Here is a 27,773-nt window from a genome sequence, read left to right as displayed (position 1 = left end):
TGATCTGCCCAGCATTTAATGATCTGTCAAGTCTGGTATTTTTCATAAGCGCAATGGTTTTGTGATTCACCTGTGCTGCTGCATATATCAGTAGTTTGTATCTTTTTATTGCTGGGTGGGTGGTACTCTACTGTGAGGATATACTGTATTATGGTTACCCATTTACCTGTTGAGTATTTCCTGGTTTTGGCTATTATGACTAAAGCTGTGATAACATTTGTGTACAAATCTTGTTTTCTTTTCTCTTGGGTAAATACCTAAGGGTGGGATGCCAGGGAAGTATGACAGATGTATAATTAACATATGAAAAACTGCCAAGTAATTTTCCCAAGTAGTTCTACAACTTTACATACCCGTCATGAGAGAGAAGGCATGAGAGTTCCCATCACTCCGCATCTTTGTCAAACTTGGTAATTGTCTTTTTAATTTCAGCCATTATAATGGGTGTGTGGTGGTAGTCCATTGTGGTTTTAATTTTCAGTTCTCCAATAGCTAATGGATATTTTTTTTACATTTAAAAAAATTGTTTTAATAGTTATTTCCCCAATACAATTTTTTTTCCTACTGTACAGCATGGTAACCCAGTTATACATACATGTACAATACTGATTCAAAACAATAACCAAACTATAAAAATGAGTTTCTGAAAGGGATGGCCATAGCTGTGAAGGGGTAGGAACTACACAAGAGTCTTGTGGTGGTGGTACAACTGATTATCTGCGTGTAACTGATTAAACTTGAGATAAGCCCTCTGGATTGTGCCAAAGACAACTTCTTGGTTTTGGTACAGTACTGTCATGATGTGGGATGCTGACATTGCGGAAGAGACCTAAGGGAGGGTGTAAATGACTTTCCTGTGCCTTTCTTTGCAACATCCTGTTAATCTATAATTATCAACATAAAGATTTAGTAAATCTTTAAAACTAAGCTCCTAAAGTACCCTGAAGAAATTCTGCAGCCTTTTCAGGGTCAAATTCAATTCAGTATACTGATACAATATACATCCACTACACAAATGACTTCCATATGCCTAACATCTGAGGCAGATCTGCATAAAAGAGAAAAGCCACATGATGACCACTTTAATCCTACAGTAAGTATAAAAGATAAACCTTAAAAGTTATTGGCCTATAAGTTATTAGATTATTGTGTGGTCTTACCCTCATGGGACACTAGGATTTACCTAAATAGCTATCTCTGTTCACAACAAATAACCCTGCTTCCATTCCTATTTTAAGCCAACAAGCCTGCCCTACTTTTGCAGACTTATTTCCTAATCAACTCACCTGCCTTTCTAATCATGAACCAGTTAAACACTGCTTAAGAGGTTTATATTAAATATTATTAGTGAAAGTCATATGCACCCTTCGGATCCTTTCACAACCAACTAAAACAAAGAATTTTATTTCAATAATCTGAAGTAGCTCTTTGAAATCTCCGTACATTTTTTGAGAGTCACAGAATTCATTAGTTTGACAGGAATAATAACTTTATAGTGACATTCATATGTTTTCAACAAAACAATGTACAATAGTAAAAAAACAAGGAAATTGCTTTCATGAATAAATCCACCAGTTACCTTTATTACTCTGGTCATTCATTAAAACCATCCTATTTTTTAAATTTATTTTTAATTTAATTTTTTTTTTTTCTTTTTAGGGCCACACTCGTGTCATATAGAGGTTCCCAGCCTAGGGATCTCATCAGAGCTACAGCTGCTGGGTTACACCACAGCCACAGCAATGCCAGATCTGAGCCTTGTCCGTGACCCACACCACAACTCACGGCAATGCCAGATCCTTAACCCACTGAGCGAGGCCAGGGATCAAACCCGCAACCTCATGGTTCCTAGTTAGATTCACTTCCGCTGCAGCACGACAGGAACTCCAAAACCAATTATTTTATTTTTAAACTTCTACAAAGCCTTAGATCACAAGAATAAGATGTACCTAGGCATATACACACAAAAAAATTAAGTTTTACCTCTTTAGGCCACTTATCAACAGTCAAAGTTTAAACTTGAAAGGGTTATCAATTTATATAGTAAAGAAGCAAACAATTTCATACCAGATATAGTCTACAGTTTAGTCATCTGCTGTTCCTGGTGGTATTAGTCATAGGAAGCTCCAAAGTTCTAATTTTCTGTTACAGTTTGGGGAAGCTATCATATGCTATAATGGGTACTTTTCAATACGGTATTTAAGCTTCTGAGTATGACCAGAAATTTGTTGCTTGATGTAGGAATTCATCAAATATCTGTTTATGAATACATTATTTCCAAAATTCTATCCACGCTACAGAAAAGGAAATTTTCACTATTTTTATTAAGCACTTTTAAATCCTTTCAAAAGCTAAGGAGATTAAAGTTGGAAAATATAAAACATAACACTCTTAAACTATCATTTCACCTATGCCACTTAAAGTCAAATAGATCTGCTATCAAATCTCACCAAAATTCAAGGAGAATTCATTTAATAAAGAATAGTTAACATTTATTAAGCACCTACTGTGCTAAGCACTTTACATAATATAATATGAAATACAATCTTTAAATTCTGAGGTAGGTATTGTTATCTCCTATTTTAAACTTGAAGCAAGGAAAATAACAAAAGTCACACAACTAGTGATTAGCAGAGCCTGTGCTCTTTCCTACACTGTCTCCAATTAAAAAAAGGCTTCTTATGCTTTCACTTACTTAAACACTTTCCAATCACCAATGTGTGAGGCACTGTATTTAGCACTAAGAATATGCAGTTCTTTTTTTTTTTTGTCTTTTTGTCTTTTTTGTTGTTGTTGTTGCTATTTCTTGGGCCGTTCCCGCGGCACATGGAGGTTCCCAGGCTAGGGGTTGAATCGGAGCTGTAGCCACCGGCCTACGCCAGAGCCACAGCAACGCGGGATCCCAGCCGCGTCTGCAACCTACACCACAGCTCACGGCAACGCCGGATTCTTAACCCACTGAGCAAGGGCAGGGACCGAACCCGCAACCTCATGATTCCTAGTCGGATTCGTTAACCACTGCGCCACGACGGGAACTCCTAAGAATATGCAGTTCTTGCACTTGAAGAGAACAGTTTAGAATAAAGAATGAATTAGAATGAATTTTTAGTTAGAAATTAGAATGAATAAGGAAGATAAAAATATTCAAAGAAAATTTTAAAGCAGAGTTCCCAATGTGGCTCAGTGGTTAATGAACCCAACTAGCATCCATGAGGACGAGGGTTCGATCCCTGGCCTCACTCGGTGGGTTGAGGATCTGGCATTGCCATGAGCTGTGGTATAGGTTGCAGACACGGCAGCTGGGATCCCGTGTTGCTATGGCTGTGGTGTAAGCTGGTGGCTGCACTCTGATTAAACCCCTAGCCTGGGAACCTCTACATGCCACCGCTGCAGCCCTAAAAGATCCAAAAAAAAAAAGAGAGAGAGAAATTTGTAAAGCAATGAGACTGCTCATGCAAGCATAGCAGGCAGTATCTCATCCTTCTGAAGATGATGGCAGTTAACATGCATTGAGCACTTGCCATGTGCTTGTCATGCACTTTGTGGAGCTGATTTAATCCTTACAACTATCCTGCAAGCTAAGTTTTTTTATCCCTTTTCTTCAGAGAGGGAAACTGAGGCAAAACAAGGTTTAAGTGATTTGTCCATGGTTATGCAGATTCTAAAAGAGGTAGAATTTGAATCCAGGTACATCTGACTTCACAGTCCATGTTCTAAAACCATTACTCACACAGCCTCCTAGTAAAGGTGGAAAAGCTTCTCAGATGTCCTCTTGGCTCAATCTTCAAAGTTAAACAGGGGTTAGTCAAGCTGGGGGACAAGATTCTACATAGAAGTAATGCAAAGAAGCCATTCATAGGAGTTCCCGTCGTGGCGCAGTGGAACCATGAGGTTGCGGGTTCGGTCCCTGCCCTTGCTCAGTGGGTTAAGAATCCGGCGTTGCCGTGAGCTGTGGTGTAGGTTGCAGACTCGGCTCGGATCCCGCGTTGCTGTGGCTCTGGCGTAGGCCGGTGGCTACAGCTCCGATTCAACCCCTAGCCTAGGAAACTCCATGTGCCACGGGAGCGGCCCAAGAAATAGCAACAACAACAACAAAAAAGACAAAAGACAAAAAAAAAGTGAAAAAAAAAGAAGCCATTCATAAACATATACAACACAACAAGGCATTCTAGGGAATGACAAGGAGTAGGAAAATGGGTTTGGCAATGGGGGTATGAAATGAGGAGGAAGTAACACAAGGTTAGAGTTTTAGCATGAAAGGAACTTCTGCATCAACAAAGTTAGGAAGTTCCTGTGCAACACAGCGGGTTAAGGACCTGGCATTGCCGAAGCTGTGATACAGGTTGTAATTGTGGTGTGGGTTTCATCCCTGGCCCAGGAACTTCCACATGCTGCAGGTGGGGCCAAAAACACAACAACAAAACAAAAAAACCCAAAGTCGTGTGATTAACAAGAACGGGAAATACACTTAGGAAACCTTTTCTATCTCTCCTTATTAGTGCTTTTTATTTTATTTTTAAATTATTATTATTATTTTTTGTCTCTTTGCCATTTCTGGGGCTGCTCCTGCGGCATATGGAGGTTCCCAGGCTAGGGGTCTAATGGGAGCTGTAGCCGCCGGCCTACGCCAGAGCCACAGCAACGAGGGATCCAAGCCGCGTCTTCGACCTACACCACAGCTCACGGCAACGCTGGATCCCTAACCCACTGAGCAAGGCCAGAGATCAAACCCGCAACCTCATGGTTCCTAGTCGGATTCGTTAACCACTGAGCCACGAGGGGAACTCCTTTATTAGTGCTTTTTAATATTTATTTTACCCCTCTACCACTTTCTCATTCTACTCTCTCCAATAAAATAAAAACAAGTTTGTTACAGTATCTATTTGCATAATGTTTGAATTTCCCATAATTTTGAATTATATTCATAAACTGATTAAGCCTCAGTTGGTTGTTTGTTTGTTTTTGTCTTTTTTGTTGTTGTTGTTGCTATTTCTTGGGCCGTTCCCGCGGCACATGGAGGTTCCCAGGCTAGGGGTCGAATCGGAGCTGTAGCCACCGGCCTACGCCAGAGCCACAGCAACGCGGGATCCGAGCCGAGTCTGCAGCCTACACCACAGCTCACGGCAACGCCGGATCGTTAACCCACTGAGCAAGGGCAGGGACCGAACCCGCAACCTCATGGTTCCTAGTCGGATTCGTTAACCACTGCACCACGACGGGAACTCCAGTTGTTTGTTTTTTAAACACATAGACATCAAAATAATCTTGCTATCTTCTTGCCTTTTTTTTTTTTTTTTTTTTAAAGGGCCGCAGCTGCAGCATATGGAGGTTCCCAGGCTAGGGATCAATCGGAGCTACAGGTGCCAGCCTACTCCACAGCCACGGCCATGCAGGATCCTAGCCACGTCTATGACCTACACCACAGCTCACAGCAATGCCAGATCCTTAACCCACTGAGTGAGGCCAGGAATCGAACCTGCATCCTGATGGGTACTAGTCAGATTCATGACCCACTGAGCCACAACAGGAACCCTGTGTTCCTTAACAGAATCACTGTCAACTGCCCTAGCAGTTTTTAGCAATCCCTCTTTCTCCTCCTTTTCTTCACTTTATTTAACCTCTTCCCATTTTCCGACACTTCTGGTTTACTCATCCTCTCACCCCCTTAGTCAAGTACACCTTGCTTCTCTGTCCTTACTTCAGCATGCTCTTCCAATCTCCACTGTAAAGCTGCAACAACCTCTTTTCCTACTAAACAAGTTGCCTCCACTCCACAACTTTAATGTACTTTAAAACTCATGTTCTTCTTTTTAGCTTGCCTTCAGTTAAGACACCACTGAATCCTGGGATATGATGGGCTTTTCCCAAGCCTACTTATTTGAGGCATTTCTTAACTGTATTCTTTTTTCTCTCTCCAACTTTACATTTTGAAAAACTGAAGTCTTATCAAAAAGCGAAAGAACAGTAACATGAACATCCATTTGCTCTTTACCCATAATCACCATAATAAACACTTTACCACTTTTGATTTCTCTCTTGACAAAACACTTTTTTTTTTCCCCCTGAACCATTTGAAAACAAATTGCAGATACTGGGATATTTTAACCTAAATATCTCATCAGGTATTGCCTAAAAATAAGAACATTCTCTTTTATAACCACAGTACCGTATCACACTCCCAGGACACTTAACATTGATGTATCTAATGTATACTCCATATTGAAATTTCCCCAGTTGTCCCCAAAATGTCCTCTGTGGCTTTTTATCTTCCCAACCCAAGCTTGGCACTATACTCGACCGTCATTTCTCCTTCATCTTCTCTCATCTAAAATAGTCCTCTTGCCTTTTCAATTTTTCATCACTTCAGTAGTTTTGAAGAGTTCAGACCAATTATCTTATGGAAAGTCCCATAAATTGGATCTGTATGATTATTTACTATAACTAGATATAGGCTAAACATTTTTAGCAAGGATTACATAGGCAATTCTTGAATGAATTCTTAAAAATTATCTCCTAGTGTTTACTTCATTTAGGATTTCACTCTCTTGGGCTGACATCGTCTAGACACTGCACAAAAACATCATGAATTGTTAGTATTCAATAAATCTACTAATGGTCATCAAAGATACACATTTCCATGGTCAGCTAATACAGCATACTTTTCTGTCACCCAACCTAGAGATCCAAGTTACAAAGTTATACCTTCTTCTAATAATAAAGAAAAACTCAAGAAACCAAAAGATTTCATGATAAAAATCTAGTTTACCAACAAAATAAACTGCATATAGGGAACTAAAAGTTCCCTCTGCATACATCTGAATAATTAGGTAGCTTATAAAGATAACTAAGTCAGATATCACTTAGGTTAGGTTGAAATTTTTAGACCTTAGTTCTGCAATTTCAAATGAAGCTAAAATTTGACATGAAAACTTTAAAATAGTCTTAGAGTCTATTAATGATTGCACCAAAGGATGATAATGATTAAAAGATATTCCTTGTGAGTAGTTAGGCCACTGCTGTGACCTGAGTTCAATCCCTGGTCTGGGAACTGAGATCCCACATCAAAGCTGATCCATGCTGAGGACAAAAACAAAAAACAAAACCAAACCAAAACAAAAAACCCAAAAAAGATATCCTTTATTTCCATTTGTCCTTTAGCAATTAAGTAGCAGCAAAGCCCCTAAATGACTACGAATACCAGAATTAGCTGAATAATTCTGTCTGTCATAGATATAGTCTAAAAATTAGCTTTTTCCCAAAATGTCACTTTAATGTAAAAATATTCTATTTCTATGAAGCTAGAACACTCTCATACCATGCACAAAAATAAACTCAAAATGGCTTAAAGATGTAAACATAAGACATGATTATCATAAAACTCTTAGAACATAAGCAAAACATTCCCTGACATAAACCATACAAATATTTTATTAGGTCAGTCTCCCAAGGCAATAGAAATAAAAAAACAAAAATAAACAAATGGGACCTAATCAAACTTACAAGATTTTACACAGCACAGGAAACCATAAAAAAAAAAAAAAAAGAAAAGACAATTCTATGATGGGAATGGGAGAAAATAGCTGCAAATGATGTATCTAACAAGGGCTTAATCTCCGAAATAAACAAACAATTCATACTCAACAACAACAAAAATCCCAATTGAAAAATGGGCAGAAGACCTAAATAGACATTTCTCTAAAGAAGATATACAAATAGCCAGTAGGTACATGAAAAGATGCTCAGCATCACTAACTATCAGAGAAAAGCAAATCAATACTACAATGAGGTACCACCTTACATGGGTCAGAATGGTCATCATTATTAAGTCTACAAATAACAAATACTGGAGAGGGTGTGGACCAAAAGGAACCCTTCTTCACTGTTGGTGGGAATGTAAACTGGTACAACCACTATGGAAAACATTTTGGCAGTTCCTCAAAAAACTAAAAATAGAACTACCATATGATCCAGCAATCCCACTCCTGGGTACATATCTGGACAAAACTACAATTCAAAAAGATACATGCTCCCCTCTCTTCACAGCAGCACTATTCACAATAGCCTAGACAGGGAAACAACCTCAATGTCCATCTAGAGATGAGTGGATTAAGAAGATGTGCTACAGGAGTTTCCATTGTGGCTCAACAGTAATGAGCCCAACTAGTATCCATGAGGACAAGGGTTAAACTCCTGGGCTCACTCAGTGGGTTAAAAGATCTGGTGTTATCATGAACTGTGGTGTAGGTCTCAGACACAGCTCCAATTCAACCCCAGGCCTGGGAACCTCCTTATGCCCAGGGTGCAACCTTAAAAAGACCAAAAAAAAGAAAAAAAAAGATGAAGAAGAAGAAGAGTGGTAGTACATATATCCAATTGAATACTACTCAGCCATAAAAAAGAATGAAATAATGCCATTTACAGCAACATGGATGCAATGAGAGATTATCATATTAAGTGAAATTAAATCAGAAAGAGAAAGGCAAATACCACATGATATCAATTACATGTGGAATCTAAAATATGGTACAAATGAACCTATTTAAAAAACAGACTCATAGACACAGAGAACAGACTTGTGGTTGCCAAGGGGGAGGCGGAAATGGGATGGACTGGGAATTTGAGTTTAGTAGATGCACACTATTTTATTTAGAACAGATAAACCACAAGGTCCTACTGTACAGCACAGGGAACTATATCCAATCTCTTGGGATAGACCACGATGGAAAACAGTACATATAAAAGATGGAGTTCCTGTCATGGCTCAGCAGTTAATGAACCCCACTAGGATCCATGAGGATGTGGGTTTGATCCCTGGCCTCGCTCAGTGGGTTAAGGATCTGGCATTGCTGTGAGTTGTGGTGTAGGTCGAAGATGCAGCTTGGATCCTGAGTTGCTGTGGCTCCGGAGTAGGCCAAAGGTTACAGTCAAACTGGACTCCTAGCCTGGGAACCTCTATATGCCATGGGTTCAGCCCTAAAAAGACCCCCCCCCCCAAAAAAAAGAATGTATATATGTATGACTGAGTCACTTTGCTGTACAGCAGAAATTGGCAAAACACTGCAAATCAACTATAATTTAAAAAAAGAAAGATACTCTATTTCTATTACCAAGCACTGCTTAGTAAAAGGTTTTTAATTAAATCTTTAATTCGCTTTAAGTAATGAGTCCTTAGTATTTGTCTCTCCAATGACCAAACTCTTTTTCTTTTTTTTAACTTTACAGTAAAATGTGATGTTACGTCATGGAAGAAAGCTTTATTACCAAATGTTTGATATAGTTAAAGCTTCAATCACAACCATTACCATACAGGTAAAAAAAGAACACCTTATTTCTGTTTAAAAATTTTTTTTAAGTGTTTAAATTAAGGCGTCCTTGGAGTTCCTGTTGTGGTGCAGTGGAAACAAATCTAACTAGTAACCATGAGGTTGTGGATTCAATCCCCGGCCTTGCTCAGTAGGTTAAGGATCTGGCGTTATGGTGAGTTGTGGTGTAGGTCCATACACAGGTGGTCCCTCTATCCCCAAATTTCCTCCCTGTCCTTGGTTCCACATCCTTGGATTCAACTATCCTAGGGGCACGTAGTACCATTAGTACTTACTGCTGAAAAAAATCCACGTTTAAGTGGACCCACACAGATCAAACCCATGTTGTTCAAGGGTCATGAAAAGTCCATGTAGAAGTATTAAGAGCAGTGGTTTCTGGAAGGAAGGCTTTGTTTTCTTCCCTTCTCCCTTTCAAATTTTATAATTACCAGGTTAAGCTTATATTTAAAAGAAAAAAATGCATAAGCCCTTGGTAAATTCATTCTCATAATATGGAAAAGGAGATGGGATAAGAGGGGAAATAAATGAGGTATAGGTATCAGAGACTGAAATGGGGTTCAGCACATACTTGTAGAAATAGCCAGTTTTGTCCATACCACTCTTCCTAAAACCTTTTAACAAAGTCATAGCCACACTATTCTCAGCGCCAGGATATTAAAGAACTAGGAGCTTCCAATGCGTGCTACGAATGAGAGTGCATTTGAATTCCAAGAGGATGGGAGAACTGTATCAGCATCTTCCTGAAAAAAAGTCTGAGTTTTCTGTTAAAGCCCAAATAACAAACTTAGACAATGGATTCTACACATCCATCCTGTAATTCCTAGTGAAATTTCCTTGTTGCTTCTGAAAAGATTCAGCCCAAAGGAATAAACTGTTTTTATGAAAATCACTGTCAAAGAAAAAAAATTCCCTCAAACAGGAAAAGAAACTCGCAAACTAAAAATGAAAAAATAAACAAATAAAGCTGAAAGATTTTCATAATTCAATTATTTGAGTTTCTAGTTTTCTGCTCTAGATACCAGTAGTGATGCCGCAGTGCATATGGATTGTTCTAGAGGCTTTTAAACAAAGAAGCAAATGAGCACCTACTGGGAGTTGACTGCAGATGGCTCTCCATAAACATTTAATGAATGAGCGAAATCATAAGAATTTTTATGTTTTTAAACACAAAATAAATACCTTCAACTGCTAGAAAAGAAACCAGCTGCTAGGAAAGTAGTAGACAATTACTGGTCTCTATGATGCTACCCATAGAATGCCACCTAGATATCCTTTACATTGTAGAAGAGGTATTTTTCTGGTATTTAATTGTTCTGATAACAGCTTCTTAACTTATGTTGTAATTTCATATACTTTCTAATTCTAATATATTTTTAAATGTTAATAATGATTTCTCTACTAACCACTTATGTAAAGTAGCTGATTAGTATCAAACTACTATCATGTTTCATAATACTATCTTAAGCTTTTCATATTTCATTGCATGGCTGAGATGCCTAACAAAGAAGGTAATATTAACCCTATTTTGCAAATGAGACAATTGAAGCACAAAGGAAAAAAAAAAAAACAAAAGAAAAAAGAGAGAGTTTAAGAAAAAGGAGGCAAGGTTAAAAAAAAAAAAAAAGGCAAGGTCACAATGAGCTTCAGAAGCAGGAGTAAAACCACCAGTTCAGACCTTCTTCATTTTAGGAAACTTGCTATTTAAAAGACACTTAAAATACAAATCACTCCCACCCACCTACTCTTCTCCAAGATTTGCTCAAGCAAAACAATTAAAGAGACTTTAAAGTTAACAGGAAATGACAGAACCAAAAATAACTGGGGTGTGGTCTCACCTCTGAAAAAGATTTCCAGCTATGAATAAATGCAAACAACTCTGGCCAGACAAAATAACATTAGATCAGGATTTAGTACCCAATACAATGGACCTTAGCTGTACATATAGTGACACCTTACTTTCTTAGAATAAACCTTAATATTTCAAACTCAGGAAAACCCAGAAAAAAAGCAATGTAAGTCACCAAGAAGCCAAAATTGCTGTGTTCAGGTCCTCATACCAAAGTTTTTACATACAAGATAAATCTACATATTGTAAGAGCCTGAAATCATTTTCTCTTTCATTTATTTAAGAGTACTCTTATAACAACAGTCAGTAATATATAATTTCACCAAAAACCAAATTTGAATCATACAGACCATGAGGACGTTCGCTTAACTGTAGGCATGCCTAGCAATAAGCCAGCACCTGCATTTTAACTGCATTTTATTTTACTTTACTCCAGTTTTTAAGAGTGTGAAAGGGTCATTTTAAAGTATCCTTTGTATCTTATGGCATGTTATGGTGAAAATTACATGCTACAATGGCGATCAGAATTTGAGATTCATGAAGGTCTGAGGACTGCCACTAAGCTTCACTCAGATCCTATTTATTCTGACTTGACACACTATTCTGGTTTATCTGGTTTCCCTGCCTACCTCAGCTTAGAAGTGACAGATTAGAAGGGCGTATTTTGACAGATAGAGAACAGTACTGGAGGAAATAAACTAAAAACAGACAAAAGCACTAAACTGGTATAGCAGGGAAGAGTCTTTTTAGCACAGGAGGAAACTGCCAACACCCTTATACAGCAGAATGCACCGGCCATATTAACTGCACAGGACAAAAATTAATGTATATACTGATGACCTTGATTTATCAAAAAAGGTTATGTTTAGTATATTCTGAGTCTTCAGAGAAAGTTATATATTACATATTATATACTAATACAATATTATATTATAACTATAGTTACATACTATATATTATATTCTTTATGGGTTATATACTATAAAAATTGACATTTAAATGGTCAAAATAATTAAGCAGTTAAAGAGCTGTCAGTTACATGAACAAGTTCCTTCAACCCCTAATGATACCAGACAGGTCTGAGTTGGTAAATCTCAAAAACCCCATTATATTTAGTAAATATTATATGCTGTAGATAATTAGCATTTATAATCAACACTTATGACTTCCTGGGGGGGACTACATAGTGTAGACAATCAACATTTATGATGCTTAATGTTTCTAACGGGGAAAAAACCTGAACAATAAAATTATCTCCCTTCATTGAACATTCAATAATTTCCAATTAAAAAAAAAGTTTTCTTGTCACCAATCTTGGTTTCCTTTCTAATTACCAAAACGAAAAAATAAAAGTATTTTAATAGTTTTTCCCACTTACAACTAACTTACAGCCTTTTATCCAGAGGCCACTAATACACCTGGTCTAGGTATATTCCCATCTTATAAAAGAGTACTTTCAAACCAGAGTGTTGAAACTCAGAGAGAAGAGTTGTACTTAAGTCTTATGGCTGAACAAAAGAAGCACATAAATTAGTGGTTATGTTTAAACCACTATTCTTAGTTTAAGGGCAGAGACAGCTACAATGTAAAAACCCTGCAAGTATTAGTAAGAAACACTTTAGTTTTAGTTGGACATCTGAATTAGAGAAGCTCATTCTCCAAGCCTCCGTGGCCAAAAGGAAAATAAAACACCAAAAATCATGTCAAGAGAACTGTAGATAGCTTTCAAATATCATAAAATGGATTTATTTGTATTTATGTCACGATACATAAATACATGGCTAAAAAAGGTATACGGCATCCATCCTTTAAAAAAGGGTGGGGAAGAGGCAAGAAAGACCTGACTGTACAGAAGGGAAGTGGTGGAAAGGTCTGATTTGGAAGTCTACTTACACTCCCTGCCCACATCGCCCTAGATGGCTTCCCCAGGTAAGAGACCAGAAAAGAGGAATCGTTTCTTTAAAAAAAAAAAAGGGGGATCCAGGCCCATTGGGGGTGGTAGGAGAAGAAATTCCCCACCCAGCCTGGAAATCTGACGCGACAGGAGATAAACCAGCAATCTCCAGCTAGCTACTAGTCCAGGTGCAACAGAAAACGCCCGGCGCCCCCGCGGGGCAGCCCGGGTGGGGATGCCCACCTCGCGTCTCCCACACCCCCTCCGGATCCTCCTCTGGGATGGGCGCTGCCCGGGACCCCGCCGCCCTCCTGCCTCCTGTCCTCGGCTCCCTCCCTCTGGCCCCGAGCCTTCGCCTGGCCCTGGGCCGTTTCCCGCGGGTTGACTGGAAGGCCCGGCCCGCTCGGCACCTTTGATGACGCGCTCGGTGGTGGAAAGGTGGAGGTTCCTCCCGGACATGGTCCCCTCGGCCTCCTCCCGGTACAGGAGACCGCCAGACGTGCGCCTCCGGTCTCGGCTCCCTGGGGCCGGTCAGCCCGCCGTGGCCTGGCACCGCTCCTCAGGGCGGCCCAGGCACCAGAAGGAGGCAGCTCCGGCAGCCCGCCCTCGAGCCCAGCGGACAGGATGCCGGCCCTCTGGCCACTCGCTCCTGAGGCACAGAGTCCGGGGCGCCGGCGACCGCTGCTGAAGAAGGAAACCCCGGCCGCCGCGGCAGCGAGCGGCCCGGCCCCGCGTGCGCGCGCTCGCGCGCTCCCGCCCGGCGTCCCCCAGACTTCCCGGCGGCCCGCGCGCCGCCGTCACCGCCGCGGTGCGGAGGGGGCGCGCGGCCCCATGGTACTGGCCGGCGCCGCCGCCTGACCTCCCACCCCCGGAGAGTCCACGACCCCGGCTTTACTCTGCGTCGGGAGGACTTCAGTCCGCGAGGCCGCCCTCCGCTCACGCGCTCTTCCGTCCTGTCCTCCAGCTTCCGACAGTCGGTTTTCCCTTCTCCTCTAGCCTGCCCTCCCTGCCCCTGCCTCCTCGGCTGCCTGCGCCGCCTGGGCCTGGAGCACCTACCACCAGCCCCTCTGTCCCGCACCGAAGGTCCCAGCGGAGCAGCGGCCATTTTGCGACTCGGCCTGAACGAGCCAGCAGCTGCTCGATGAACCTGTGCACCTCCTTGTTCCCCCTGGGGCCACCTTACGGAGAGCCCTTGACCTCCCTGACCTTCCCCACCGGAGGTCTCCTTCCCTTTCCTCTGGTTATCCACACCACCCCTCGCACACACACGTACACACTCTCTCTCTAGGAATCTTTATCCATTTGACCACGCTCCAGCCCTCATTCACCAAACCCATTTAAACCCCTGATTTAAGTTGTCACACTTGTCAAGAGCAGTTGGTATAGTAAGAAGGTCATTCGCGCCCATCCTAGTTCCAATTCAGTAATAAGGGGCAGAGAAGAGACGCTTTCCTAGTGGGTGGATAAGACCCTCCTTTGGGCCCCGTCTACTTTCCACTCATAAGAAAGGGAGAGGACTGGAGTTCCGCTTGTGGCGCTGCAGAAACCAATCCGACCGGTATCCATGAGGATGCGGGTTTGATCCCTGGCCTTGCTTAGTGGATTAAAGATCTGGCATTGCTAAAAGCGGCTGCTTAGGCCACAGATTCAGTTTGGATCCCGGGTTGCTGTGGCTGTGGCATAGGCAGCTACAGCTCTGGTTTGACCCCTAGCCTGGGAACTTACATATGCCACAGGTGTAGCCCTAAAAAAGCAAAAAAAAAAAAAAAAAATCCTGTGTGGCGCAGCTGGGTAAGGATCCAGCGTTGCCACAGCTGTGGCACAGGTTGCAGTTGTGGTGCAGGTTGGATCCCTGTTCTGAGAACTTCCACATGCCTTAGGTGCAGCCAAAAAAAGAAAAAGTAATCAGAGCTCCATACCTTTATTAAACAGAGGAAATTTCTTTCTTTTTTCTTTCTTTTTTTGCTTTTTAGGGCCGCAGTCACAGCATATGGAAGTTCCTAGGCTAGGGGTCAAATGGGAGCTGCAGCTGCCAGGCCTACAGGACAGCCACAGCAACATCAGGTCTGAGCCAGCAACTCATGGCAACGCAGGATCCTTATCGCGTTGAGTGAGGCCAGGGATCCAACCTGCAACCACATGGTTCCTAGTCGGATTTGTTTCTGCTTCGCCAGGACAGGAACTCCCAGGGCAAATTTCTAAAGGTCAAAAACAAATTGGTTCCTACAGTGTAGCAGAGGCTAAAATTCATCTGGAAGAACATAACAAGATGACTGAAAACAAAGAGTTTAAGAAAACATTGCAAACCAATGTGAAGAGATAGATTATTCAAAAGCAGTAGCAGAAAAATTAACTGTTTTGAATGCGAGCCACTCAAAAGCATCAAGATAAAGTGTTACCTGTTAAAAATGAAAGAAAAAGTCTAGAAAAAAATGAAGAAATTATCCTACTTGGATAATTGTGGCAATTCTAGAGCTATTAGATGCCAATAGATGGTGACATCCCTTCTCCCCACAAGCGTATTTATCAGATCAAAACCAACTTAGTAAACTCAGAGCAGGGCTTTCTAAGCTCAAAAGTAATAAAAGGAATCACAAAAGAATGCTGTTTGACTATGGGAAAAAGATAAACACAATTAGGCACAAACCAGGAAAATAAAGAACTATCTCTATTCCACAGAAGAGCTCTACAATTCAGTATGGGCAAAGGTCATGAATAAATAATTCATTTAAAGAAATACAAGACGGGAGTTCCCGTCATGGCTCAGTGGAAATGAATCTGACTAGGAATCATGAGGTTGCCGGTTCGAGCCCTGGCCTCGCTCAGTGGGTTAAGGATCTGGCGTTGCCATGCGCTGTGGTGTAGGTCGCAGATGTGGCTTGAATCTGGTGTGGCTGTGGCTGTGGCTGTGGCTGTGACTGGCAGCTGTAGCTCCGATTAGACCCCTAGCCTGGGAACCCCCATGTGTTGCAGGTGCTGCCCTAAAAAGCAAAAAAAGAAAAGAAAAAAAAAGGAAAAAAAAAAGCAAGGCGCTAAATAAAAAACGTTCAACTTCATAAGTAATAAAATTTGAGAATTAAAATGATTTTTTTTTTTCTTGCTGCCCAGTGGCATATGGAGTTCCTAGGTCGGGGATCAGATTCAAGCCACAGTTGTGACCCAAGCCGCAGCTGTGGCAACATTGGATCCTTAACCCACTATGTGGAGCTTGGGGATTAAATCTGCGTCCCAGTGCTCCCAAAACCCTGCAGATCCTATTGCACCACAGTGGGAACTCCAAGATGCCTTTTTATTCACATAGAAAATTAGGAAATAGGTTTGTTTTGTTTGTTTGTTTTGTTTTTGTCTTTTTGCCTTTTCTAGGGCCGCTCCCACGGCATATGGAGATTCCCAGGCTAGGGGTCGAATCGGACCTATAGCCGCTGGCCTACACCACAGCCACAGCAACTGGGGATCTGAGCCACCTCTGCAACCTACACCACAGCTCACGGCAACGCCGGATCCTTAACCCACTGAGCAAGGCCAGGGATTGAACCTGAAACTTCATGGTTCCTGGTCGGATTCGTTAACCACTGCGCCACAATGGGAACTCCGGATAATTAGGAAATAGTTTTAACAGGTGATGCAGTTGTTAGAAATAAATGAGCACGATTTCTCTGGAAAGGGATTTGGCTGTATCAATCAAAGAAGATGTATGTATGACCAATGAAAGATTCTCAACATTATTATTCATCAGAGGAATGTAAAATAAACCATATTAAGATATCACCCAGCTACAATGGAAAAAATTAAAATCGTAAAAATAAAGAGAGAGAGAGAGAGAGAGATGGAGCTCCCATTATGCACAGCGGAAATGACTCTGACTAGGAACCATGAGGTTACAGGTTCTATCCTTGGCCTCAATCACTGGGTTAAGGATCTGGCGTTGCCATGAGCTGCGAGGAAGGTTGTAGACGCACCTTGGATCTGGCTTTGCTGTGGCTGTGGCTATGGCCGCCAGTTGTAGCTCCGATTGGACCCCTAGCCTGGGAAACTTCATATGCCTCGAGTGTAGCCATAAAAAACAAAAAAAGAAAAAAAAATGATAAAGACTCAATACTAAGAGTCAGCAAAGATGGAAGCATCTGGAACAATCCTACATTGCTGGTGGGAGAGAAAAATGCTACAACTACTTTGGGAGTTTCTTATAAAATTAAATAAACATACACCTACTCTATGACCAAGTAATTCTACTCTTAGGTATTTTACCCAACATCAGTAATTATCCAAACAGTGGAATACTCCTCAGCTAATAAAAAGGAAATAACTGTTGATACATGAAACAGTGTGGATGAACCTCAAAAGCCTTATGGTGAACAAAAGAAGCAAGACACAAAATAATACATACTATATGATTTCATTTGCATGGTAAAAAGGGTTAAATAAATTCTGATATTGGATGGAACATTACACAATATGAAAAATCATATTTTAGATTAGAGAGATATTTGATAGCATGAGAAAAGTCTCGAGAGATACTGAAAAATCAGAAAAGCTAGAATATCATCATGTACAGTGTGGACCCCATTTTATTAACAAAAAAGCTAATGTATGCATAAAAAGACTAGAAGCAAATATTAATATATTTATTCCTTCGATAAATATGAATTAGGTGCCAACTGTGCCAGGAACTGTGCTAGGTAGTAGGGATAGAGTGATGAACTAAAATCAATATGGTTCAGGAGTTCCCTGGTAGCTCAGTGGGTTAAGGATCCAGCATTGTCACTGCTGTGGCTCGGATTGCTGCTGTGGCACAGGTTGGATCCCTCGCTCAGGAATTTCCACATACCATGGGAGAGGCCAAATAAATAAATAAAAATTAAGGAAAAAAAAAAATCTGGGGAGTTCCCGTCGTGGCGCAGTGGTTAACGAATCCAACTAGGAACCATGAGGTTGCGGGTTCGGTCCCTGCCCTTGCTCAGTGGGTTAGGGATCCGGCGTTGCCATGAGCTGTGGTGTAAGTTGCAGACGCGGCTCGGATCTGGCGTTGCTGTGGCTCTGGCGTAGGCCGGTGGCTACAGCTCCGATTCAACCCCTAGCCTGGGAACCTCCATACACCACTGGAGCGGTCCAAGAAATAGCAACAACAACAACAACAACAAAGACAAAAAAGACAAAAAAAAAATCTGAGTTCCCTGTTGTGGCTCATCTGTAACAAACCTGAATAGTAGCCATGAGAATTTGGGTTTGATCCCTGGCCACGTTCAGTGGGTTAAGGATCTGCTTTTGTGGGACGCTGTGGTGTAAGTCAAAGACGAGGCTCAGATCTGGCATTGATGTGGCTGTGGCATAGGTTGGCAGCTACAGCTCGGATTCAACTACTAGCCCAGGAACGTCCATATGCCGCCAGTGCAGCCCTAAAAAGACAAAAATAAAATATAAAATTAAATAAGCATATTTTATTCCCGCACAAAGCGTTAGCTGATGAGGAAAAAATATTGAGTAGCTCTCTCTTGGTGGTATGATTAATTAAGAGTCACTCATAAAAAATAATAATTTTCTGTATTTTACAGATTTTCTATGGTGAAAAAGTGTTATTTTATAACTAGGTAAACATTTATAAAAAGTGCTCTTTTCGGAGTTCCCGTCATGGCTCAGTGGTTAACAAATCCGACGAGGAACCATGAGGTTTCAGGTTCGATCCCTGGCCTATCTCAGTGGGTTAAGGATCCGGCGTTGCCATGAGCTGTGGTGTATGTTGCAGACGCGGCTCGGATCCTGCGTTGCTGTGGCTCTGGCGTAGGCCGGCAGCTACAGCTCTGATTGGACCCCTAGCCTGGGAACCTCCACATGCCTCGGGAGCGGCCCTACAAAAGGCAAAAAGACAAAAAAAAAGTGCTCTTTTCTTTCAAAGGCCTATTTCCACTACCCTTAAATATTCTTTTGGGAAACTTTCGGAGTGACTTCTTTGATCAAAACAAAACATCTTGAGCCACTCAATGAAAATAAAAAAGGAGAAAACTCTTAAGCTCCCTTCCAAAGATTTTGTTTGTTTTTGGTTTTATTTTTGTTTTGCTTTTTAGGGCGGCACTTATGGCATATGGAAGTTCCCAGGCTAGGGGTCGAATCTGAGCTGTAGCTGCCAGTCTACACCACAGCCACAGCAATGCCAGAGCCTAGCCTCATCTGCAACCTACACCACAGCTCATGGCAACAAGGGATACTTAACCCACTGAGCAAGGCCAAGAATTGAACCCTCATCTTCATGGGTCTTAGTTAGCTTCCTTACCGCTATGTCACAACGGGAACTCTGATAATGATTTTAGTCATCACATTAATAGTTCCTGGCAACAGGAGTTCCCATCGTGGCTCAGTAGTTAACGAACCTGATTAGCATCCACGAGGACACGGGTTTGATCCAGCATTACCGTGAGCTGTGGTGTAGGTGGCAGAGGCGGTTCAGATCCCGTGTTGCTGTGGCTCTGGCATAGGCTGGCCTCTACAGTTCTGATTGGACCCCTAGCCTGGGACCCTCCATATGCCACAGGAATGGCCCTAAAAAGGAAAAAAAAAAGGTTCCGGCAACATTTGGAGAGTTCTGTTTCACTCAATCTACGCATCTATCCACCTGGTCAGGGTCAGTTGTATTTTCATCTAATTGGTGAATTTGATTCTTTCCTTTTACTTTCCACAATGGTCAGAATTGACAAAATATTTGAAATTACCAAGGTTCATGCTTAATCGGCAATTCTATTAATTTCTTCAAATCTAGGTTTCTATGTTATAGGGCTTGTGAGACTTGGTATTTTTTCCTTATGAAACTCCCTAAGCTCTTCATAAGCTTTAATTAGAGAACAACCCTCCTGAGAAATAATTATGAAATCTTTTAATTTAACGAAAGCACAGGGAATCCTACTTTCCACTGTTGTATAAAAGTAATCTGGCTTCAGTTTTGATTTGTATGAATAGAAGCCATTAAATATTAAATTTCTGTGTTAAATGTAGGCAAGAAAACTGCAGAATAAAACTAGAATAAATAAAACTAGAGTAAAATGAGCATTTCTAAAATAGCAGCACAGAGCAAAAGGTATTTTATAGGGTGTGATCTCCAATTTTGTTTGAAAAGCATTACATAAATGTTTTTATTAATAATACATATTATATGGACATCATACACAATTCTGTCTTTTAATTACATCTTCCTATAAGTGCGTTTAATTTTAATAAAATTAACTTGGCCTTGGGAGTTCCCTTCATGGCTCAGTGGTAATGAATTCAACTAGTATCCATGATGACTCGGTTTCGATCCTTGGCCTCGCTCAGTGGTCGTGGTGTAGGCCTGCAGCTACAGCTCCAATTTGACCTCTTGCTTGGGAATTTCCATATGCCACAGGTATGGCCCTAAAGAGCTAAAAAGCTAAAGAAAAAAAAAATTATCGTGGCGTGGATCCCCCACAGCTGAGGTCTAAAAAAATTAGCAGGTCACAGATACAGCTCAGATCCTGCATTGCTGAGGCTAGAGTGTAGGCTGGAGGCTACAGCTCTGATTCAATCCCTAGCCTGGGATTCTCCATATGCCAGGGGTACAGCTCTAAAAAGACAAAAATAAATAAATAAATAAAAATTTAAAATTCAGCAAATCCAGATTTTTAAAAAATTGGGGGGAATTCCCTGGTGGCTCAATGCGTTAAGGATGTGGCATTTTCACTGCTGTGGCTCTGGTTACAGCTGTGGTGCAGGTTTGATCCCTGACCTGGGAACATTTGTAAGCCATGGGTATGGCCAAAAAATATATATATATTTTTTCTTTTTTTTCTTTTTCTTTTTTAGGGCTGCGCCTCAAGCATATGGAAGTTCCCAGGCTAGGGGTCGAATCAGAGCTACAGCTGCTGGCCTACACCACAGCCACAGCAACTCAGGTCCAAGTTGAATCTGCAACCTACACCACAGCTCACGGCAACATTGGCTCCCACTGAGAGAGGCCAGGGATCGAACCCGCAACCTCATGGATACTAGTCAGATTCGTTTCTGCTGCTTCGCCATGACAGGAACTCCAAAATATATATATTTTTGCAATTGGAAAAATATGGTCCAAAATAGCATTCTACGAATTACGGCCTGATATCAAATTAATAAACTCTTTAGATACTTGTAAGTAAAAAAGCTAATGAAGTTTTGCTGACTGGTAAATATATATGTAGGGGTTGATATTCATCCCATTTTAAGGGCACTGTGCAAATGTCTAAACAGTGTGTTAACCTTTGGTCTTCTTGGGAGACCCAGTACTACAATGCGACAAGGATTGGGGAGCCCCAAAGCTGCCATCACCCCCTATTATTTTGTTTAAATCATCACAAAGCAGGAGAACACGGCGGCAGTCATTACTGGCTATGCATAGTCTAGAATAGAATTTAATACCTCTCTCACACCTGGGATCCAACTTTCCACAGGTAAGATGCCGCAAGTAAATGTCACAGGCATTCATCAAGTTGCTGGGGTTCAAACTTTGGAGCAGGGGGAGGACAGAGAAGAAGGCTCGGTCCCTCACACCTCATATCCTATAAACGTACTCCCCCTACAGTCCATTTTTCCCTACACCAGCTCTTTCTCAACTTCAGTCTGATGTTTGACCTTCCTCTGCTTAAAACCCTCAGGCGTCTCCTCTACCCCCGCCCCCTGAAAGTGGTCTACTTCTTTGAAATCAGCTCAAACTTCTTCCCCCATGTCCACGACAGTGTAGACACATCGGCTTGTTTATACTGTATATACTGCCGTTTATACAAATTGGCCCCAACAGCTCATTTCTGTCCCAGAGCTCTTGCATTTACTGTCCCTTCTGCTTAGAACACTCCTCTCCTACATCACCACAAATCTGCCTCTTCGTGGTAATGAGGTGCCATCTCCTGAGAGAGGTGCTCCCCATAGCTAGAGCTCTGACCACTCAACTTCATTACCCTAAGTTAATTTACCTGTAGCATCTGCTTCTCTGTGTCTACCTTCCCTCCTCGAGGGGAGCATCTCTGTCCGTCTTGATCACTGCCATTGTCACTCTATGCTGTCTCTGGCATGAACTTGGATTTAATAATTTTTGGATAAATATCATCTTATTCTGGTCCCAAGTAGTTCCTAACCTGTGGTGCAGGGGATTCAAATCATCCCCATTCCCATCCAGCTCCCAACTAGAAAAGAAATTAAGGTTTTGAATATATTTTAAGTGCTTTGAGGAGGGTGAGAATGTGTAGGAAAGTATATATTTTTCAGAGTTTCAAAGAAAAACAGATAACAAAATGTTAATGACCACTGAGTTTTAATCTCTAAAGCACTTTCTCATACATTTAGTTCTCATTACGTATGTGTGTGTGTCTCTGTGTGTTAGTCTTTTTTTTTTTTTTTTAATCTTTTTGCTATTTCTTTGGGCCACCCCACGGCATATGGAGGTTCCCAGGCTAGGGGTCAAATCGGAGCTGTAGCCGCTGGCCTACACCAGAGCCACAGCAACATGGGATCCGAGCCGCGTCTGCAGCCTACACCACAGCTCACGGCAATGCTGGATCCTTAACCCACTGAGCAAGGCCAGGGACCAAACCCACAACCTCATGGTTCCTAGTCAGATTCGTTAACCACTGCGCCACGACGGGAACTCCTAGTCTTTTTTTTTTTAGGGCTGCACCCGAGGCATATTGGAGATTCCCAGGCTAGGAGTCTAATTGTAGCTACTCCTGCAGGCCTATGCCACAGCCACAGCAACCCAGGATCCGAGCTATGTCTGTGACCTACAACACCGCTCACAGCAACACCAGATCCTTAACCCACTGAGCAAGGCCAGGGATCAAACCTGTGTCCTCAGGGATGCTCATCAGATTCGTTTCCGCTGAGCCACTACAGGAACTCCTCTCATTACATTTATAAACAGATAGTATAGCAATGACAATTTCCACCTCATAGATAAAGACACTTAGGTGTGGAGAGGTTAAACATATCAGTTCACACAGCCAGTCAATGATGGAATTGACATAAATCCATTTTTTTGGACTCAAGATCTTGTGCTCTTTCAGCTGAAGACCAAGACAGAATCCACTCTTACTTGTCTTCATTTGCTTGGAAAAGCATCAAACTTAAACACTTTTCTAAGGGCTTGCTTTCTTTCTTTTTTGGCTGGAATCGTAGCAAGTGGAGTTCCCCAGGCCAGGGATCAACCCTCACTACAGCAGCAACCCAAGCTGCAGTGACAGCACCAGATCCTTAACCCCAGGTGCCACAAAGTAAACTCAGGGCTTTCTTTTTTCTTTTTTAGGGCCGCCCTGTGACACATGTAAGTTCCCAGGCTAGGGGTTAAATCAGAGCTACAACTACGGCCTACACCACAGCCACAGCAACACAGGATCCGAGCCGCATCTGCAGCCTACACCACAGCTCAGGGCAATGCTGGATCCTCAACCCACTGAGTGAGGCCAAGGATCAAACCTGCATTCTCATGGATCCTAGTTGGGTTTATTAACCACTGAGCCATGAAGGGAACTCTGATGTCAGGGCTTTCTTATTTAAACTTGCTTATAAAACTTTATTAAAATTTTCAGTGAAAAAAAATTTGTCTTTTTAGGACTGCACTGGTGACATATGGAAGTTCCCAGACTAGGGGATGAGTTTGAGCTGTAGCTACCGGCCTATACCACAGCTCACACCAATGCTAGATCCTTAACCCACTGATCGAGGTTGGGGATTGAACCTACATCCTCAGAGATACTAATCTGGTTCATTACCACTGAGCCACAATGGGAACTTATCATCAGCTAAATCAAGGCAATTTTCAAGCAGAAAGTATGATCCAAGGAAGGCAAAATAGTTTCTATTAGGTTACATAAAACATAATCGGGGAAAATGCTGCAGGAATAATAATACACCTTCAAACCAAATGAAAACAATGTTGAGATCTCTCATGTTTAGATTTTATCTGCCCTTTTAGTTAGCGGTACATAATTGAACCATCTATATTGAATACTCAATTTAACCTTAACTTAAAAAAAAATTTTTCCCTGGGAGTTCTCCGTCGTGGCTCAGCTTAAATGAATCCAACTAGGAACCAGGGGGTTGTGGGTTTGATCCCTGGCCTCGCTCAGTGGGTTATGGATCCGGCGTTGCCCGAGCTGTGTTGTAGGTCACAGACTACGCCACAGGTGCAGCCCTAAAAAAGAAAAAAAAAAAAAAAGTTTTCCCGGAAATAAAAAACTAAATTTAATCTCTTCTCCTGTTCATGTAGTTTCAAGAGAAATGGGATGGGGGACCTACATTTGGAGAATTACCACAAAATATTTAAACCATGTGAATTTGGCAGCATTAGATATTTCTTCTCAAGGGCCCATGCCTATAAAGATACAAATAGACGCTGGCTTCAAAAGAGCTTGTTTTATTCACCTCAAGAACTTATAGAGGAGTTCCAGTCTTGACTCAGTAGTTAACCAATCTGACTAGGAACCATGAGGGTTGCGGGTTCGATCCCTGGCCTTGCTCAGTGGGTTAAGGACCCGGTGTTGCCACGAGCTGTGGCGTAGGTCACAGACGAGGTTCGGATCTGGCTTTGCTGTGGTTGTGGCGTAGGCTGGCGGCCACTGCTCTGATTAGACCCCTAGCCTGGGAACCTCCATCTGCCCTGTGCGAGACCCTGGAAAAGACAGAAAGACAGAACAAACAAACAAAAAAAACCCAAAAAACTTATAGGGAGCATGCCACTTGAAAGAATCTTCCATTCTGGGATACAGTAAATAAAAGAGACTTTTTCCTTCCTTATTAGCATCTATAATTGAAAAACCTAATCCTTTATTTTAAGGAAGAAAAAAATGTCTCCTTTATTGAATTGGTTGTTTTCTTATTCTTTAAAACACACAAGGTTATTATCAGGTTTTGGAAGGAATTTCCATTTTAACTAGGCTCTGTTATCATTCTTAGATTTTGGTGCATTTAAAAATTTTAGCAGCATTCCTGCTTCGGTTCAGTCAGTTAAGAACATAGTGTTCTTAACATAGTGTTCATGAGGAGGTGGGTTTGATCCCTGGCCTTGCTCGATGGGTTAAGGATCTGGTGTTGCAGAAAGCTGTGGCACAGGTCAGATTCAGCTTGGATCTGGCATTGCTGTGGCTGTGGTGGTACGCTGGCAGATGCAGTTCAATTTGATTCCCAGCCTGGGAACTTCTGTATGCCACATGTGCGGCCCTAAAAAAGAAAAAAAGAAAGAAAAGGGAAAAAGAAAAAGAAGAAAGAGAAGACAGAAAGAGAAGAAAGAACGAAAGAAAGAAGAAAGAAAGAAAGAAGAACGAAAGAAAGAAAGAAAGAAGAAAGAAAGAAAGAGAGAGAGAGAAAAGAAAGAGAGAGAGAGAGAAAGAAAGAGAGAGAGAAAGAAAGAAAGAGAAGAAAAGAAAGCAAGAAAAAAAACGAAAAGACAGTGTTAACCAAGCAGCATGCAGTCCATCTTTTCCGGGAGTTTACCACCTTCCACTGTGAAGCTCTGTTCCCAGTCCCCGCTGCCCGGGGTGAGGCCCAGCTCCACTCACAGCAGAGATGGAAAGGTGGTAAATAGAAGACCAACACTGCTGAAGATGGCTCGCCTTTCCTGCTGGCAGTCGTGGAGGGAGAAGGGGGATTCACCCACTTACAGGGTGGGTCTGCAGCTAGGCGCAGACGTTGACAACCAGTGTATCCAGGATTTCTCCACTGAAGGCTTGTTCAAGTTCCACTTTGGGGTCCAAGGGCCTCACCTGGGCAGCTGCAGTGCCCACAGGGATGATAGTGGACTCCAATGGAGACATTATCATGGCAGGCTCTGACAAACATCTTAGAAGATGGTCAGCATCTTCTGAGGGCCAGTTCAAAACCAAGATTGGAAAACAAAACAAAAAGCCACCCAAGATTAGAGCTGGTTGCCTCATGGGCCCCAAGGGAGTAGCCATGGAACTGAATGGACAAACCCTTGTGGTTGACAAGCTGCTGCATCTTTACTTTCTGGCCCAGTGGCCAAGCGGGTTGGCCATGTTGGAGGCCACGGGGCCACTGACCAACACTTGGCAGGGTCCTAGCTTTTGACTGTGAACAAAAATGAGATTGTAGTGACAGATTTCCATAACCATTCAGTGAAAGGCATACATACATACCTCTTCAGGTCTGGTTCCCACAGATGGGCAAGGGGCAGTTGAATGCTCCCATGGGAGTAGGTGTGGAGGCCAAGGGAAGGGGCAACATTCCCGTCCAGGCCCTCCACAGCTCTGGCTCTTTCCTGTCCTGCAGCAAGTCTGCAGAGCCACCTTAGCATCCATAGGGCCCAACACAGACTTGCTTATTTTTATTATTTTTGTCTTTTTAGGGCCGTACCTACAGCATATGGAGGTTCCCAGGCTAGGGGTTGAATTGGAGCTGTAGCTACCAGCCCATGCCACAGCCACAGCCACGCTAGATCCAAGCCAGGTCTGCGACCTACACTACAGCTCATGGCAATGCCAGGTCCTTAACCCGCTGAGTGAACCCACATCCTCATGGATACGAGTCAGATTCATTCTGAGCCACGACAGGAACTCCCTGACACAGACTCTGGATGGCCAGGTGGTGGTGGGCCTCTGCTGGTGTCAAAATAATCAGTAAACGATCTATAATAGGAATGGAGGAGAACAGTTTTATTTGAGCCAAACTGAAGAGTATAGCTTAGAAGACAGGCTCTCAGAGAACTGAGGTGCTGCTCCAGAGAAGCCTGGTTTTCAGCACAGCTGTCAGAACAAAGAACATTAAACAACAAATAGGAGTTCCTGCCGTGGCGCAGTGGTTAACGAATCCGATTAGGAACAATGAGGTTGTGGGTTTGGTCCCTGGCCTTGCTCAGTGGGTTAAGGATCCAGCATTGCCGTGAGCTGTGGTGTAGGTTGCAGACACGGCTCGGATCCCTTGTTGCTGTGGCTCTGGCGTAGGCCGGTGGCTACAGCTCCGATTAGACCCCTAGCCTGGGACCTCCATATGCCGCGGGAGCGGCCCAAGAAAGAGAAAAAAAAAAAAAAAAAAGATTTCAAAAATAAACAAAAACTGGTTCAGCATGTACACAGGGAGTCACACATAGCGAAATCAGCATGGCCTTGGCACCTGGGAAGGGAGTCTGATTGTCAAAGGAGAACCAGCATGGGCCACCCAGAGAGGCATTTAATCTTTATGTTTAACATTCTTAACTTTTGGTCAATGGACCTTTTTTTTTTAAATGAAGATTCATATTTATTTATTTATTTATTTATTTTTGTCTTTTCTAGGGCCACACCTGAGGCATATGGAGGTTCCCAAGCTAGGGGTCCAATTGGAGCTGTAGTCTCTGGCCTACATCACAGCCAAGGCAATGGCAACGCGAGATCCGAGCCTTGCCTGTGACGTACACCACAGCTCACGGCAACACCGGATCCTTAACCCACTGAGCAAGGCCAGGAATCGAACCCGCAACCTCATGGTTGCTAGTCAGATTCGTTAACCACTGAGCCACGACGGGAACTCCAACCCTTTTCTTGCTAAATAAAGCAGATGTACAAAGTGTGTTTGATAGGGCACAAGTAGGCTGTTTTAGTTAGGGGAAAATTCAAGGTAACTCATGTATAACCAGCATGACTTCCCTATACCTTAATTACATTTTTTTCCTGAACATTTCTTTTCTCAGTGGTAACCACTGTTCTAAGGGCTATGCTACCTCCAGTCACTGCATGGAGGCCTAACTAAC

The 27,773-nt window shown here is 42.2% G+C and overlaps 1 protein-coding gene across 6 annotated transcripts in view; it reads right to left on the bottom strand.

The window, feature by feature from the left end:
• PPP3CC (protein phosphatase 3 catalytic subunit gamma) overlaps positions 1-13,782 on the bottom strand; it is an 87,843-nt gene extending 74,061 nt beyond the window's left edge. For 3 of the 6 annotated variants that reach the window (XR_007132215.1, XR_007132216.1, XM_047760773.1), the window contains exon 1: positions 13,474-13,747. Coding sequence is in view for 4 of the 6 variants with exons in the window: in XM_047760773.1 (XP_047616729.1) it covers positions 13,474-13,522 (49 nt within the window). In the remaining 2 variants the exon portion in view is untranslated. Of the gene's footprint in view, positions 1-13,473 lie in introns of all 6 variants that reach the window. The other 3 variants (XM_047760776.1, XM_047760775.1, XM_047760774.1) reach the window with 3 other exon arrangements.
• Between the last annotated feature and the right edge of the window lie 13,991 nt (positions 13,783-27,773).

The sequence above is a fragment of the Phacochoerus africanus genome, chromosome 15 (assembly GCF_016906955.1).
Source record: "Phacochoerus africanus isolate WHEZ1 chromosome 15, ROS_Pafr_v1, whole genome shotgun sequence".
NCBI lineage: Eukaryota > Metazoa > Chordata > Mammalia > Artiodactyla > Suidae > Phacochoerus > Phacochoerus africanus.
The sequence above is the reverse complement of the archived record's forward strand: the minus strand, read 5'-3'. Positions and strand labels throughout refer to the sequence as shown.